Here is a 17,513-nt window from a genome sequence, read left to right as displayed (position 1 = left end):
CCAGATAAAGCAATTCTGGTCACCCTTCTATAGGAAGGATATTGTCAAACTTGAAAGAGTGCAGAAAAGGTTTACAAAGATGTTGCTGGGAATGGAGGGTTTGAGCTATAGGGAGAGGCTGAATAGGCTGGGGTTTTTTTGTTCCCTGAGAGCTCCATCAAATCCCAGGAGAACCTGTAGATAGTTTTGTTAATGACCTGTACATTCTATCTGAACCATGTATTTCTGGAAACCCACATCTACAGGGCATTTATGACAACATTGTCCTTGATCTCTCAATTAGATTAATTGGTGAATTTCTTTAGATGAAAGAGGATCCAACTGTAGAAAGAAATACTACACAACAAAGGTTAAATTTAATGCAGAACATTCTACAGGATGTGGACTATGTGAAACATAATAAATCATCTGACCAGAAATAACAGGCATCTAATCTGAACGATATGCTACATGTGACAGCAACAACATGAAACTCTAAGCAATCAAATACAACAGTATTTTGTCACCAATGTGTTTCCAAACTCTTATATCAATGAGAACAAAACTGTCTAATCTTCCAACAGCAACATTGTAGTGAAATAGGTCATTTCTCAAAGTTGCCAGCCAGTCTGAACAATAAACCAAGCATCAAATCCAACTAAATTAAATTAAATTGTCTCCAACCAACATTCAGACTCATACCTTGGAAGAGGTCCTTAAAGAACAGGTCAGTACTGCAATGGAATATATTTCTTTCCATTCCCAGGGAGAATTCAAACAGTTACCTGATGTAGATTTGACAGAAGTTGAAAATATAAATTGTCATCCAACCAAATTTAAACTTGATAGTGTCATGTGTCAGTGGTTAAGGCAAATGTAATGAAATTTGGGATGGGGTGTTGTGTAAGTGCATTTGGAATCTGGAGTAACTTTGTGATGATGTTATGGAAATGCATGGGGTATAGATACCACAATGCAATTGGAGTTGTGATGTGGAGGTGTTGGACTGGGGTGGACAAGGTCAGGAATTACACAACGTCAGGTTATAGTCCAACAGGTTTATTTGAAAACACAAGCTTTCAAAGCCTCAATCCTTCTTCAGGTGTTAGTGAGAGAGATAGAATCAGGTGCAGAATTTATAACTAAAAGATCAATGGGTCACACCATTGATGAGGCTTTACTAAACAACCTAAGATGCTGTTAAATCTTTAATCCATTAGAAGGTTTTAACTGATTAATTTGTATATGTGAATCCCTGAATTCTTTTCAAGTCACAGTGGTCCTGAGAGTACTAAATGTTTAATCAATGTAAAGAAGAGGTGACATTGTATGTCACACAATGCATGTGAGGTGTGAGAGATAGTAAGAACTGCCAATACTAAAGTCAGTGATAACACAGTGTGGAGCTGGATGAGCACAGCAGGCCAGGCAGCAGCAGAGGAGCTGGAAGGCTGACATTTCAGATTGGGACCCTTCTTCAGAAGTAGAGTCTGAAGAAGGGTCCCAACCCGAAATGTCAGCTTTCCTGCGCCTCTGATGCTGCCTGGCCTGCTGTGCTCATCCAGCTCCACACTGTGTTATCACTGACTTAGACTAGGTGTGAGGCCTTGTTTGTGTTTTAGTTTGGAATCAGACTGGATTTATTTCTAAAGTAGGAATTTATAAAACACCATATTGACTGACTGTCTATAAATTGTGAGCATTTTTCAGAAAATAAAATGTATGTGCAAATACAAATGCACCCCATAGATTCACATGTGTGTGTGTATGTCTGAGTGAGTGTGTCTGTATACATGTGTGAGAGCATATAGTGTGGTGGGGTCACCTGTAGTTAAGAACATCGAACATGGAACAGTACAACACAGTACAGGCCCTTTGGACCACAATGTTGTGCCAACCTATTATCCTGCTAAGCTCAATCTACTGCTATGCATACCCTACATTTTACTATCCTCCATGCTATTCAAGAGTCGCTTAAAAGCCTCTAAAGTATCTGACTCCACTACCACTGTTGGCAGCACATTCCACATCCCCACCACTCTCTGTGTAAAGAGCCTACCTCTGACATCTCCCCTATACCTTCCTCCAATCATAATAGTCATTTCCGCCCTGGGAAAAAGTCTCTGAATATCCACTCTATCTATGCCTCTCATCATCTAGTAAACCTCTATCAAGTCACCTCTCATCCTTCTTTGCTCCAATGAAAAAAACCTTAGCTCCCTCAACCTTTCCTTACAAGACCTGCCCTCCTGTCCAGGCAGCGTCCTGGTAAATCTCCTCTGCACCCTCTCTAAAGTTTCCATATCTTTCCTAAAATGAGGTGACCAGAACTGAATACAATATTCCAAGTATGGTCTAAGCAGAGTTTTATAGAGCTGCAACATAACCTCATGGCTCTTAAACACAATTTCCCTGCCAATGAAAGCCAGCACACCATACACCTTCTTTACAACCCTATCAACTTGGGTAGCAACTTTGAGGGATCTATGGATGTGAACCACAAGATCCGTACGTTCCTCCACACTGCCGAGAATCCTGCCATTAACCCTGTATTCTGCATTCAAATTCGACCTTTTAAAATGAATCACTTCACACTTTTCTGGGTTGAATTCCATCAGTCTCTTCTTTGCCCAGCAAACAGTGGAATTAAACAGATGAGGGCAGTCTGCCTGGAAGAATCACAAATAGCACAGGGATATGAGCACAAAATGAAGAAAGATTAGTTATTATCTAATGTAACTCTAAATCAGATATTAGGTCTACCATGTATTAAAGTGTAATAAATAGTGTTACTTTGAAGCCCAAGCCTGAAGACAGACATTGACAGTGACTTCTCCTTGACCAACCTGCCTCAAACCCAACTCATATTGATTGGTTTGAAGTCATACTAAAAGAAGCAGCAAATAAACAATGCTTGCAATGCTAATATCTTACTGCTTCCCGTTCTCTCATCAGTGTTCAATGCAGCCAGTGTATTAATCCCAGATCATAAAGCCAATAACTTCTGTTTCAAGTTAGACATTAATAGATCTGTAATTACACAAGACATCAAGGTATATGGGTACAGAACGGGAATATGGAGTTATGGTTGATGATCAGACCTGATCTAAGTTAGCACAACAGGCCTAGTAGCTGAATGGTACCACTCCTGCTGTACAATCTGATGTTTTAAATTCAATCTTACCATTTTTTAGGCCACAAGTTTCAAGATGTCAAAGAAGCTGTTGCTCTTAGACGTTGACTGTGGGGTGGATGATGCGCAAGCAATTATGATGGCTCTTGCAGCTCCTAACGTGCAGATCCTGGGTATAACATGCACTCATGGAAATACAAGCATTGAACATTTGTGTAAGAATGTACTTCGAGTGCTGAAGGTTTGCCAGAGGACAGAGGTATGTGATGGCAATTGTGGTCAAGGGTACTGTGTGCTTTGGAAGATAACTTTTTATCATTACCAGAATCTTCTTTTCATAAGTGGGTTTTATAAGTGAATTAGCATGCCTTTTCAAAATGCAGACCAATTAAAAGCTAGCTATTGTGAAACATCTGAATAAGAATAAGCCATTTAGTCCCTTCAGCCTATTCAACCATACTGTGAGATCATTGCTTATCTGTGACCTTTGGTGCATTTTCGTAGAAAATTAGAAAATCAGCGTAGGAATACACTAATAGCGATAGTAGGAACTGTCGATGCTGGAGAATCTGAGATAACACAGTGTGAAGCTGGATGAACACAGCAGGCCAAGCAGCATCAGAGGAGCAGGAAGGCTGACAATTCGGGTCGAGGCCCTTCTTCAGAAAAAAAAGGGTCTCGGCCAGAAACATCAGCCTTCCTGCCCCTCTGATCCTGTAGGAATATACTATTTCGCTGTTTGAGGCTGCTGTGCCATTCAATATGGTCATGGCTGATGTTGTATTCACCTATGGGACATGTGAGTTGCGGGCAGTACCTATTCCTGGTTGACCTTGAGAAGATGGAGATGAACTGCCTTCTTGAACTGCTACAGCCTTTGTGCAGTGGGTAGACCCACAATACTGCCAGTGAGAGAATACAACTCAATACCTGGTTCCCACTTTCTCCCAAAGCTCTTTGAGACCCTTTGTTCTAAGAACTATATCTAACCCCTTCTTGAAAATATTCAATGGTTTTGTCTTAACTGCTTTATGGCACAGAATTCCACAGGCTTACCACTCTCTGGGTGAAGACATTTCTCCCTATCTCAGTCCTAAATGGCCTACCTACCCCGTATCCTTAGACTGTAAGCCATGGTTCTGGACTACCAGGTAATGGAGACCATCCTGCTTGTATTTACTGTGTCTAGTCCTGTTAGAAATTTATAGGTGCAATCCAGTCTCTCTTCACATGACAAACCTACCATCCCAAGAATTATTGCACTCCTCCCATTGCTAGAAGATCCTTCCTCAGATAAGGAGACCAAAACTGCACACAATACTCCAAGTGTGTTCTCACCAAGGCCCTGCACAATTGCAGCAGGACATCCCTGCCTCACGACTTGAATCTTTTTGCTATGAAGGCCAACACATCATTTGTTCCTTCACCACCTTCTTCACCTGCATGCTTACTTTAAGCGACTGATATATAAGGACATCTAGCTTTTGTTGCACCCCCTCCTTTCACCATTCAGATAAAAAAAACTGCCTTCCTGTTTTTGCTACTAAAGCAGATAACCTAACCTTACTCACAACTAACCCCACCATCTAGAGGTAGCAAGAACTGTAGATGCAGGAGTCAGAGACAATACAGTATGGAGCTGGAGAATTACAGCTGCCTGGCATGCTGTGTTCCTCCAGCTCTACACTGCGTTCACCCCACCACCCAGTTTTGTTCACCTGTAAACTCAGGGATATCTCTTTGAGCTTCTTCGTCTTAATCAATCATATATTTGAAGAGCTGGGATCGACGCACTAGTCCATGCACTTTAATTTTACATGCTAATCAGTTGTGTGGGACCTGATCGAGAGCCTTTTGAAAGTCCACTGGCTCCCTGTATCATCTCTATTAGTTACATCTTTGAAAAATTCCAATACATTTGTCAAACATGATTTCCCTGTTATAAATCAATTTTGATTCTGTCTAAACCTGTCACTGTTTACTAAGTTAATAAAATGTGAGGCTGGATGAACACAGCAGGCCAAGCAGCATCTCAGGAGCACAAAAGCTGACATTTCGGGCCTAGACCCTTCATCAGAGAGGGGGATGGGGAGAGGGAACTGGAATAAATAGGGAGAGAGGGGGAGGCGGACCGAAGATGGAGAGTAAAGAAGATAGGTGGAGAGAGTGTAGGTGGGGAGGTAGGGAGGGGATGGGTCAGTCCAGGGAAGACGGACAGGTCAAGGAGGTGGGATGAGGTTAGTAGGTAGCTGGGGGTGCGGCTTGGGGTGGGAGGAAGGGATGGGTGAGAGGAAGAACTGGTATTTGATGAAGGGTCTAGGCCTGAAACGTCAGCTTTTGTGCTCCTGAGATGCTGCTTGGCCTGCTGTGTTCATCCAGCCTCACATTTTATTATCTTGGAATTCTCCAGCATCTGCAGTTCCCATTATCTCTGATACTGTTTACTAAGTGCTCTGCTATCAAGTCTTCTCCAATGCTAGAGTATTTTTCCTATACCAGTATCTGGCTAATCAGTCAAAAATTTCAGTTTTTTCTCTCTACATCACTTTTTAAATAGTGTGATTAATTTGGCAATTGTCCAAACCTTAGGAACCCTTCCAGAGCCTTCTGAAATTCCAAGTAAACCACGGCCAATTGCTCCCTGTATCAACTCCAGTAGTTACATCTTTGCAAAATTCTGATACATTCATCAAGAATGATTTTCCTGTTGTAAATCAATGCTGACTCTGTCTAAACCTGTCACTGTTTACCATGTGCTCTGCTATCAAGTCTTCTCTAATGCATGATTATTTTTCCTACATCAACATCAGACCTGCTGGTCTATAAGTTTCATTCTTTTTCTACCTCTTCTTTTAAATAGTGTGGTTACGTTAGAACCATAGAACCCTGACTGTGTGGAAACAGGACTTTTGGCCCAACAAGTCCACACCGGCCCTTCCAAGAGCTTCTCATTCCTCCTACCCCTGCATTTCCCATGTCTAACCCAAACATCCCTGAACACTACAAGCAATTTAGTACGTCCAACCCACCTAGCCTGCACATCTTTGGATTGTGGGAGGAAACCCCACAGACATGGGGAGAACTTGAAAACTCCACATAGACAATTGTCCGAGGCTGGAATTGAACCTGGGTCCCTTGCGCTCTGAGGCAGCAGTGCTAACCACAGAGCCACCCAGTAGTAATCTTCCAACCTTTAGGAACTCTTCCAGAGTCTGCAGAATCTTGAAAGGTGACCACATTTCATTCACAATTCACTATTTCTAGGGCCCCTTCCTTATATAATCTGGGATCAGGCCTTGGGGATTTATTGTCCTTTAATCCTATCAACTTCCCCTGCACCATTTCCCTATAACTACTGATTTCCTTAAATTTCTTCCTCTCCCTAGGCCTTGTGTTCTCCAGTGTTTTAGGGAAGTCATTTGTGTCCTCCTTTGTGTCCTAAAAAGAGAAACAACATACATATTTAATTGGTCTGCCATCACTTTCTTCCCTGTTATAACTTTGTCCATTTCTGTTTGTTTCTCTTTAATAGCCTTTGGTTATTAAAAAAAACTACCAGTCTATCTATCAACAGAATTAATATTTAGAGTTGATGTCGTATCAATTGCCATTTGCTGAACAGTGGTCCAAATTTCTACCGTACTTTATGTGTAGAAACATTTCATGATTTCGTTCCTGAAAGTTCTGACTCTAAATCAGAGAGGGTATCACAGCTACAGAAGCTTCCATTGTCGAGGAAGATCTGCCTACTGAGTCAGTATGGGTGGAAATTAGGAACAGCAAGGGAGTAGTCACCTCGTTAGGGGTTTACTACAGGCCCCCCAATAGCAGCAGGGAGATTGTAGAAAGCATAGGTCGACAGATTTTGGAAAAGTGTGGACGCAGTAGGGTTGTTGTAATGGGTGACTTTAACTTTCCTAATATTGATTGGAACCTCCTTCGAGCAGAAGATTTGAATGGAGCTGTTTTTGTAAGGTGTGTTCAGGAGGGTTTCCTAACGCAGTACGTTGACAGGCCGACGAGGGGAGAGGCCATTCTAGACTTGGTGCTCGGAAACGAGCCGGGGCAGGTATCAGATCTTGTGGTGGGAGAGCATTTTGGTGATAGTGACCATAACACTCTCTCATTCTACATAGCTATGGAGAAGGAGAGGATTAGGCAGAATGGGAGGATATTTAATTGGGGAAGAGGAAACTATGATGCGATTAGACACGAGTTAGGAAGCATGGACTGGGAGCAGTTGTTCCATGGTAAGGGAACTATAGACATGTGGAGATGGTTTAAGGAACAGTTGTTGGGAGTGATGAGTAAATATGTCCCTCTGAGACAGGCAAGACGGGGTAAGATAAAGGAACCTTGGATGACGAGAGCGGTGGAGCTTCTAGTGAAAAGGAAGAAGGTAGCTTACATAAGGTGGAGGAAGCTAGGGTCAAGTTCAGCTAGAGAGGATTACATGCAGGCAAGGAAGGAGCTCAAAAATGGTCTGAGGAGAGCCAGGAGGGGGCACGAGAAAGGCTTGGCAGAAGGAATCCGGGAAAACACAAAGGCATTTTACACTTACGTGAGGAATAAGAGAATGGTCAAAGAAAGAGTAGGGCCGATCAGGGATAGCATAGGGAACTTGTGTGTGGAGCCTGAGGAGGTAGGGGAAGCCCTAAATGAGTTTTTTGCTTCTGTCTTTACGAAAGAAACGACCTGTGTAGTGAATGAAACCTTTGAAGAGCAGGTGTGCATGCTGGAATGGATAGAGATAGAGGAAGCTGATGTACTGAAAATTTTGTCAAACATTAAGATTGACAAGTCGCCAGGCCCGGATCAGATTTGTCCTCGGCTGCTTTGGGAAGCGAGAAATGCAATTACTTCGCCACTTGCGAAGATCTTTGCATCCTCGCTCTCCACTGGAGTCGTACCTGAGGACTGGAGAGAGGCAAATGTAATTCCTCTCTTCAAGAAAGGAAATAGGAAATCCCCGGCAATTATAGACCGGTAAGTCTCACGTCTGTCGTCTGCAAGGTGTTAGAAAGGATTCTGAGGGATAAGATTTATGACCATCTGGAAGAGCATGGCTTGATCAAATACAGTCAACACGGCTTTGTGAGGGGTAGGTCATGCCTTACAAACCTTATCGAGTTTTTTGAGGATGTGACTAGTAAGGTTGATGAGGGTCAAGCTGTGGATGTGGTGTATATGGACTTCAGTAAGGCATTTGATAAGGTTCCCCATGGAAGGCTCATTCAGAAGGTCAGGAGGAATGGGATACAGGGGAACTTAGCTGCTTGGATACAGAATTGGCTGGCCAACAGAAGACAGCGAGTGGTAGTAGAAGGAAAATATTCTGCCTGGAAGTCAGTGGTGAGTGGGGTTCCACAGGGCTCTGTCCTTGGGCCTCTACTGTTTGTAATTTTTATTAATGACTTGGACGAGGGAATTGAAGGATGGGTCAGCAAGTTTGCAGACGACACAAAGGTCGGAGGTGTCGTTGACAGTGTAGAGGGCTGTTGTAGGCTGCAGCGGGACATTGACAGGATGCAGAGATGGGCTGAGAGGTGGCAGATGGAGTTCAACCTGGATAAATGCGAGGTGATGCATTTTGGAAGGTCGAATTTGAAAACTGAGTACAGGATTAAGGATAGGATTCTTGGCAGCGTGGAGGAACAGAGGGATCTTGGTGTGCAGATACATAGATCCCTTAAAATGGCCACCCAAGTGGACAGGGTTGTTAAGAAAGCATATGGTGTTTTGGCTTTCATTAACAGGGGGATTGAGTTTAAGAGTCATGAGATCTTGTTGCAGCTCTATAAAACTTTGGTTAGACCGCACTTGGAATACTGCGTCCAGTTCTGGGCGCCCTATTATAGGAAAGATGTGGATGCTTTGGAGAGGGTTCAGAGGAGGTTTACCAGGATGCTGCCTGGACTGGAGGGCTTATCTTATGAAGAGAGGTTGACTGAGCTCGGTCTCTTTTCATTGGAGAAAAGGAGGAGGAGAGGGGACCTAATTGAGGTATACAAGATAATGAGAGGCATAGATAGAGTCGATAGCCAGAGACTATTTCCCAGGGCAGAAATGGCTAGCACGAGGGGTCATAGTTTTAAGCTGGTTGGTGGAAAGTATAGAGGGGATGTCAGAGGCAGGTTCTTTACGCAGAGAGTTGTGAGAGCATGGAATGCGTTGCCAGCAGCAGTTGTGGAAGCAAGGTCATTGGGGTCATTTAAGAGACTGCTGGACATGCATATGGTCACAGAAATTTGAGGGTGCATCCATGAGGATCAATGGTCGGCACAACATTGTGGGCTGAAGGGCCTGTTCTGTGCTGTACTGTTCTATGTTCTATGTTCTATGTTCTAAATTTCAGACAATGTCCCTACTCCCCACCTTCCCTAGTCAGTGCCAATAGCATTTTCCTTTCTATTTTCTATGGATTCCTTAATAATTTGAAAATTGTAAAATCACCCCAATCTTTCTACTTCCAAGGAATACATCCTTAACATTACAGGAACAGTACCAAAGCCACTCAAAGTGAGCTTGTCAGTGGAGGACCAGCTCTCCATGCCAATCCAAGTGGAAAGTTCCAGTGTCCTTCAACAATCATTCCTCTCCCTCCAAGCTTTCCTGGGTATAATTGTCAACATCAAGGCAGATTGTAATGGCTCCCCATTCCTTAAATCTTCAAGAGTCACACCTGTTCTGTTTCCCCAGAAAGGTCTAGGCCCAAAACATCAGCCTTCCTGCTCCTCTGAAGCTGCTTGGCCTGCTGTGTTCATCCAGCTCTACACCTTGTTATCTCTTGAAACCATCCTGTCTGGTTAGTAACACAAAGTAGCTCTCTCTGCATGGCAGCAGTACCTTCTCTGTTTCTCTGTCTCACCTGCAGCTGTCCTTTATTGGTGAGATATTGTTCAAACATGTCTAAACAGTCACTTGACATCTTAATAGCTTTCCTTTTGAATTTAACTCCCAACAGCAACTGGATCATTGGGGTATTTCTCTGAACTGACGTTTTAAAATGCAATTGTCTTGTAAAATTCACTGCTCATTACATTTGAATGATGACCACACCCAGACCCCAATCTCTTTGGAACTCCACTGTTTCAGGCCTTTGCCTGATTAAAAGATACCCAAAAGTTTATGATCTCACATTTACCCTGAAATGTGCTAACCTATTAATATCTCTTTGAAACTGCATGTTTTAATTTACAATGATTAATGTGCTACTTGTCTTTTGCATATTTGGAAATGTGGCTTTTTATTCCAATTTGTACATAAATCTTGTGAATATTTGAGACCCAATATAAAACTTTTGAACACCATTAATAATAATCTGCCCATTAAAATGATTGACAGGATTGTTGTTCTTCCATGTGTGAACAGTAGGTATTGGGAATGCAATCTCAGAAGTCTAAGGTCAAATAACATCATCTGCTGCACTTTCTTCAATGGCTGGTCAAACCAGGAGACCAGAAGATGTAAGAGCAGAAGTAGGCTATTCAGCCCATCAAGTCTGCTCCGCAGTTCAACGAAATCATAGCTGATCTGACCATTCTCAACTCCACTTCCCTGCCTTTTCTCTTTTCACCCTGATTGCCTTGCTGATTAAAAATCTGTCTCTCTCAGCCTTAAATTTACTTAATGACCCAACCTCAACAGCTCTCTGTGGCAAAAAATTCCACAGAGTTACTGCCCTCTGAGAGAATAAATTCTTTCTCATTTCTGTTTTAAATGTGTGACCTGTGCATCTGATCTGAGACTCTCCCACAAGAGGAAACAACAGTACTGCATTTACCTTGTGGAGTCTCCTAAGATTCTTGGATGTTTCAATAAGGTCACTTCTCATTCTCCTGCATGCCAATGAGCACAAACCCAACATACTCCATCCATCCACATAAGACAGTCACTCCATATCTGGCACATTCTCTGGACTGCCACCAATGCCAGTATATCTTCGCTTAGATAAGATGACCAAAACAGTTTGCTGTATTCCAGTTGTGGTCTGACTAGTGCCTTGTATAGTTTTTACAAAGCCTCCTTATTTTCTCTGCAATCCCTTTGAAACGAAAGCCAACATTCCACTTGCTCTCCCTATTACCCATTGAACTTGGATGTTAGCCTTTTGTGACTCATGGATGAAAACTCCTAAATCCCTCTGTTTGGTAGATTTTTGCCCATTCTGGAAAAGTAAGAGTGATTGCTGCACATAGTTTGTGGAGGCAAAGTCCCATGTTGTTGTGAGAATGACCCCCATATTGTTGTGCACCACGATCACTGTGCTAAATGAGATAGACTTTGAACAGCCTGAGCAACTCAAACCTCGGCATCCATAAGCTGCTGCAGTCCATTCACAGCAGCAACAGCAGAACTGTACTCAAACACAATTCACAACCTCATGGCCCACTGCCCCAGAATTCTTGAACCTACGAAGACAGAAGCAAAGTGGATTGAATATGGTGCTGGGAAATTGAATTAGGAGGGGTATCTTAATTTGAATTCAAATTTCTGACAGATGAGATGAATGCAGAAGCAGTGAACTGATGCTTGTGATTAAAAACCTCAACTGGTCAAAATCTCCTGTGGCCAATATAAGGAATACCTGCCTCATACAGTGACTGTGTCAGTTATAAGCTTACAGCTGCCAACCAATCACAGGCCGATTGGTTTCCAAAAAGCAGCAGAAAGGGTACTTTTTAAAATCATTTCCCTCCTCCCAAAGTAAAAAGAATCAAGCTCCTGGGATGGGTAGCCATCTGGCAGTAAGGATAGGCCAGTTTGTGACCAGAAATCCTGCCTTATGACACTTTAGTAACACAGGGCTTTGAAGTCCAGAACCATATATTTATGTGGTATCATTCTATGTAACAACCACTACATTTCATTCCCATGAATTTTGTTAAAGATGTTTTTTATCCTTATGATTGCAGATTCCTGTATATCGTGGTGCAGATGCATCTATTCTAGAAGATCAGCTAAATGGTGGCCAGTACCATGGAAAGGATGGTCTAGGTGATGTTCCAGATTGTAATGCTCCAGGTTTGGAACACATACAAGCTGAACATGCAGTAAATGCCATCATAAGAACAGTCACTGAACATCCTGGTCAGGTAAGATGTATATATATCATGAAATACAATTCGGTAGTCAGTGCGACAGAGAATAGGATATATTTCAGTTCTTGAAACCTGTTCCATCATTCAATTAGATCATGACTGATACATAACAACACACCTTGACACTGTATTACTGAATGTTACTGAACAAAAATATGTAAATCTTAGTTTTTTAAATTTTCAATTTACTTATTCTCCAATACTTGTAAGGCGCTAAATTGCCAACTTAGCCAAGACTTTATACAGTATGGTACTCTCTGAGATCACCACTGAACAGCCTAGCCCTAATTCTAAAGTAATGCCATCCTTGTTTTGAACTTAATCTTAAAAGAGATAAAAACATGTACAGTTTCCTATTGCACAAGTCCATTGTGAAAGGCTACTGTTATGGGTAAATCAACACAAACTACCTTTAGTCCAGCTACATATTACAAAATCTCACAATCAAAAGCTGAAACAATGATGGAATCTTTAATGTATGTAGCAACTAAATTAGGACACCTCACATAAGCAAGTTTAGCCTTACAATTCAATTTGGCTAGTACCTGATTCATGGTGGAATTTAGCTGTGAATCCAACCAACAGTGTTGCCTCTGATGTCCAGGGTTTGATTCTTGTGCAGTGTTGATCTTCAAAGTTCTGCTGCTGAGGAGTTCAAGTATTGGATTCTCATAGTTTTTTCAATCTACATATCTGTGCGGTGACATTATTGGTGATCATTTGGATTCTTCCATCCAAAACATTGATTACTGTTCTGGCGTTTTTGAGTCTGCAGCTTACTTCCTTATCAGAAGTAACTCCTCTGTTCCTTGTTACATTTGGCCTTAACTGTCTATTGAAAACCCAGCATGTCTTACAATTAACACCTTAAATTCTTTAGCAATCATTCATTTGTCCTTTTGGCATAAGGCAGCCTGTTATCAATCAGGTGTCAAAACAGTTTTGTTCAAATTGCCTTGACTCCTTATATGCCCAGACATGGCTAATTGCTTTCAATCCCCTATGTAACTGCTTCTCTTTGTCCCTTTACAGCTTATTCCAGACAGAGATATTGCTTTCCTTGTGCTTATTTGTGTGGATTCTGTCAATCCATGAACAGTTATTAAACTTCTGAAGTTTACAATATACTAATGTGACTTCTGTATCTCTCAGTCACTTTGATCAGTATTTATGTGTTACTCAACAGGTCTCACTTGTGGCTACTGGCCCCCTGACCAATGTTGCTCTGGCATTTAAAATGGACCGCACATTTCCATCGAAGTTAAAGCATTTATACATCATGGGAGGAAACATGGAAAGTATGCTAAAGAGCTAATTGCATCATTCTGTTAAATGTGGGTGGCATCACACCTGAGCCTGATTACACCCTCACCTGATATTGAATATATATACTAGCAGTAATCCACGCTTGGGAAATTTTTTTATTCCTATGTCCTAATTACAGTGCAATGTTGATTGATGTAAGGCAATGACCACGGCAAGCAGAGATTCATGCTGATTGCTTCCTGATCATTACAATACAGCAGCCCTTCATGTGCACTTGTTCAATGACACATTGGGGAAACTCAGAAAATAATATTTTCTAGTTTAGAGTATAGGACATTTATCTTGTTATACGCAATTGATTCTGTATTGTTAGTGCATGCAATTTTCCTAATGACTGGGCTATTTTATCGTAATCCATTTTCATATTTTCTCAGTCATCTTTGTCTCAATAGAATTCATCATCTTGTATGTCTTTGGACCATATTATCATGCTGAACAGACAGCAGTTTCCTGTGTTAGTGAACTACATCTGGAATAACAGTATTACTGCAGATAATAGCTTTTACAAGTTTATTCTGCCATACATACCTTCTAGATTTTATGGCATCAAGCATTCTTATGAGCATTCTAAGTACTTTTACTATGCCCTTTATCAGCATCTAGAACAGCACGATCAAAATATTGCAGATGCACCTGTTTGCATTGTTTTCATGAAGGTGGTCTGCTAGCACACTCAGGGAGAAGAAGGTTAATATAAAGGAAATATTTCATCATCAATTTTTCCATTCAATACATCTGCATATATGAATGCAAAATAATGTGTAAGTTACAATTCTACCTTATCAGTGTGTTGCCGTACCTTCCGGGCTTATCCTGATCAAGTTTAAATCTTCAAAGTCAAATTCAGCTCAGGAGTAGTATTTTGTAACCAATGCTGCATCAAACTTGGTCCATGGAAACATTTTCAGAATTTCTGAAATGTGACAATGGTATTGTTGTATATTTGTTTTCCTAAAGAGTGTGCATTTGATATTTAGGCTATTGAAAATTCCACCCAATGTTGTATTTATCAATCAATGCCAAGCATTTATGTTTTGACCAGACTGTTAAATGTGCCTGGATCAGGAAGTTGACATTGTAATGAACTAATTTCATTTCATGTTTTTATCTTTGACAGGCAGGGGGAATGTTGCGATCTGTTCTGAATTTAACTTTGCATCAGACCCTGAAGCAGCTTATATTGTCTTGAATCATTTTGCTTGCCCCATGTATATTGCAACTTGGGAATACTGTATTCGTCATGTACTGCCTTGGGTAAGCTATTGAAAACAATAGTTGTAAATGTAAAATCATGATTCAGTTCATCATAGTTCTTAATTCTATATATATGTTTAGTATAATTTGTTGTAAAATTGGGTTTTAGTTTTCTGTTTTTAACATGTGGATTTTCAGTATGTTTAAAGTTAATAACTAACTGTAGCCAAGGTGATTTCTCTTGAAACATATTTGAGGCCGTGCTTTAGAACGAATTATTTTTTGCGCATGTTAGTAGGATTAGTGACCTAACAAGAATATCTAACTTCAGTTTAGAAGGAGAGTTTTTTTTCAAGCTTAAGGATAGCTTTGAACTTATTTTTTAGCTTTACTTGGAATTTTGAATACTCCTGTGCAGTTCTTAGATAAAGATTGCTGTATAAACCAATGTGGTTGAGATGGAAAGGTGATACTAGATTATTTTAGAGCAAGGATTTTGTTACAGTCGTAGACAAGAGCTGTTGAGATAAAATCCTGAAGAAGTTACTTAAAGCACATTTAAACTCAGAAATACAACAGCTCCAGGAAGAAGCTACTTGTCGTTCTAATCTATGAATTAAACCAACCAACAAATTAAAGGTAGGGACACTGTTACGAGTACTGGATGATTTTGAATACTATACAGAAGCTATTCCTTTTCTTTTTCAGTTTATAAAGGAGATCTTTGGGGGTTAATGGGGATTATACTTTGTGTGTTTAAAAAGTTTTGAATTTACGTTATAAATAGACAGCTTGATTTATTCTGTTTTATCGTCATTTATTTTATTAATAACTTTTTTTATTGTTAAGGCAAAATCTGCAGCTTGTTGTACTCGTATTCCAGCAGGAGACCACTTTGATAGAAGCAAAACAAATCAAAATGTTATCTATCAAGCCAAGTTTTAATCTGGGACCTGACTTAACTGGTAATAATATCAGCCAGGATCATAACAATGCATGCACACGTCTTTTGATTTGGAAAATAGAGAAATTGCTGACAGACATGAGATGCATCCCAGATGAAAGTAGTGCTCTTTGCTGTGGAGTTTGATAATTAGACTCATTTCCCCTACTGGTTTTTATTAACCTAAAGAGAGGAAGAGAAAAGTTCTACTGCCACAGGGTAATTACAACAAGTAACAGCAGTTGGCTGATGCTGGGATCTTAGGAGTGAATTGCTGGCTTCATTGTGGTGTACAAGATTTTAATCTAATAGTAAAATTTGCATCTGGAGGGAAATGCAGATGTTTCAATGCACTACATGTTTTATTATTAATCTAAGAGAGATCTCGAACAAATCACATCTGGGATCTTTAGAAGTGAATCTGTGATGTTTTGCACCTGTATGTTTATTAAATATCACATTAGGGCCTCAAGGTAGTGTTTTTGATTATTTATTTATTTGTTTATTTATTTATTTATTCCTTGGTTTATTCAGTACAAAACACTTCTGATAAGAGGAAGCATTACTGTTTCTAACCAGAAAATGTTTCTTGCATCTCTACAATGCCTTTGTGATACAAAATCCTGCTGCCCTTTCACAGACATGATTTGTCTGCCACTCAGATCCACTTTTTCACATGGACTCATGAGTGCTATTGTCCTGTCATCTCCTCTGCTTTCACCAAGCCATCCAACTCCCTGTTCTCCTATAATCCTCTTGAAAACCTTTTGACCCATCCCAATATCTCCTTCTTTAGCTTAGCATTCATTCTTTCCACACTCATCTACAAACTATGTTGACACATTGCTATCTGTATTAAAAACACTTTATAAATGCAAGTTATTTTTGTAAAACTGAGTTTCATTTTGATATTTCATACAAGTAGGCCATTTGGCCCTTCATGCCTTTGCCAGTTTATTGACAGTGCTATTGATGGTTAAAGCTGGTACTCCTGCCTCTAATTGCTCATTTCCAAAGCTATTGTTGACAGTGAGAGTTCAGGACAGGAAAGCAGTGAAAACATTGGCATTTCAGCACCTTCAGGGCCGACAATATTGCATTATTAGAGCTCAGCTTCAAATTGCACATGAATGTAGACCATGAACACCAAATCAAGAGCAGGAGATGAATGAGCAGGACAGCCAGGAAGTGGGCACTCAGTCAATGGGTGACTTTGGGAGTGGCAAGGGTCACAATCCCGAGAACAGGAAGCATATGTTAGGTAGCAAAAAGGCCACAAGCATTGACTGCCAGCAAGAGAATAGGTTTGGGAGCAGGACAGGCTGTAGCAGAATGGTTGGCAAAAAGTGGGGTGTTAGGGAGTGGGAGATGTCCACAATAGCACCGACTGAGTCGTATGTCATTATGTCAGCCAGATAGGAAACAAATTCAAAATGCATCTTGACAGATTAAACTGGAGAGAAGAAGAAGAGAAAAAAGAAAAGGAAAGGGAACTGGTATGCAGCATGATGCGCTAAACGGAGCCACTTACCCTGCTGCCGTCTTGCATCTGTACCTTACAATTATCCTAACCCTCCCTTTCTGTGTCATTTTAACATCAATGTCTTTTTTCATCTCGGCAGTTGAGCTTTAAATAATCTTGCTTTGCCCATCTTGGGAATTTGTCTACTTGAAATATATTCTCATTGAAGGAATCTCGTTGTTGAGTTAATGTTTTGCCAATTAATATTAGATCACAATACACTTGGACCAGATCTAACTCCAACTCTGTTAATTGAGAACCCACTGCACCCACTAGGTGGATTTTGAGTGAGAAAGGCGATATTGTCCTAGTAGT

The 17,513-nt window shown here is 40.8% G+C and overlaps 1 protein-coding gene across 3 annotated transcripts in view; it reads left to right on the top strand.

Moving 5' to 3' along the window:
- The window catches only part of LOC132209778 (nucleoside hydrolase-like), a 46,441-nt gene that overhangs the window by 11,673 nt on the left and 17,255 nt on the right, over positions 1 to 17,513 (top strand). For 2 of the 3 annotated variants that reach the window (XR_009445864.1, XM_059646778.1), the window contains exons 1-4: positions 1,550 to 3,371; positions 12,028 to 12,207; positions 13,400 to 13,511; positions 14,657 to 14,793. Coding sequence is in view for 1 of the 3 variants with exons in the window: in XM_059646778.1 (XP_059502761.1) it covers positions 3,189 to 3,371; positions 12,028 to 12,207; positions 13,400 to 13,511; positions 14,657 to 14,793 (612 nt within the window). In the remaining 2 variants the exon portion in view is untranslated. Of the gene's footprint in view, positions 1 to 1,549; positions 3,372 to 12,027; positions 12,208 to 13,399; positions 13,512 to 14,656; positions 14,794 to 17,513 lie in introns of those variants that run through there. The other variant, XR_009445865.1, reaches the window with a different exon arrangement.

This window comes from Stegostoma tigrinum, chromosome 6 (assembly GCF_030684315.1).
Source record: "Stegostoma tigrinum isolate sSteTig4 chromosome 6, sSteTig4.hap1, whole genome shotgun sequence".
Taxonomy (NCBI): Eukaryota; Metazoa; Chordata; class Chondrichthyes; order Orectolobiformes; family Stegostomatidae; genus Stegostoma; species Stegostoma tigrinum.
This window is presented reverse-complemented; position numbering and strand designations above follow the sequence as displayed.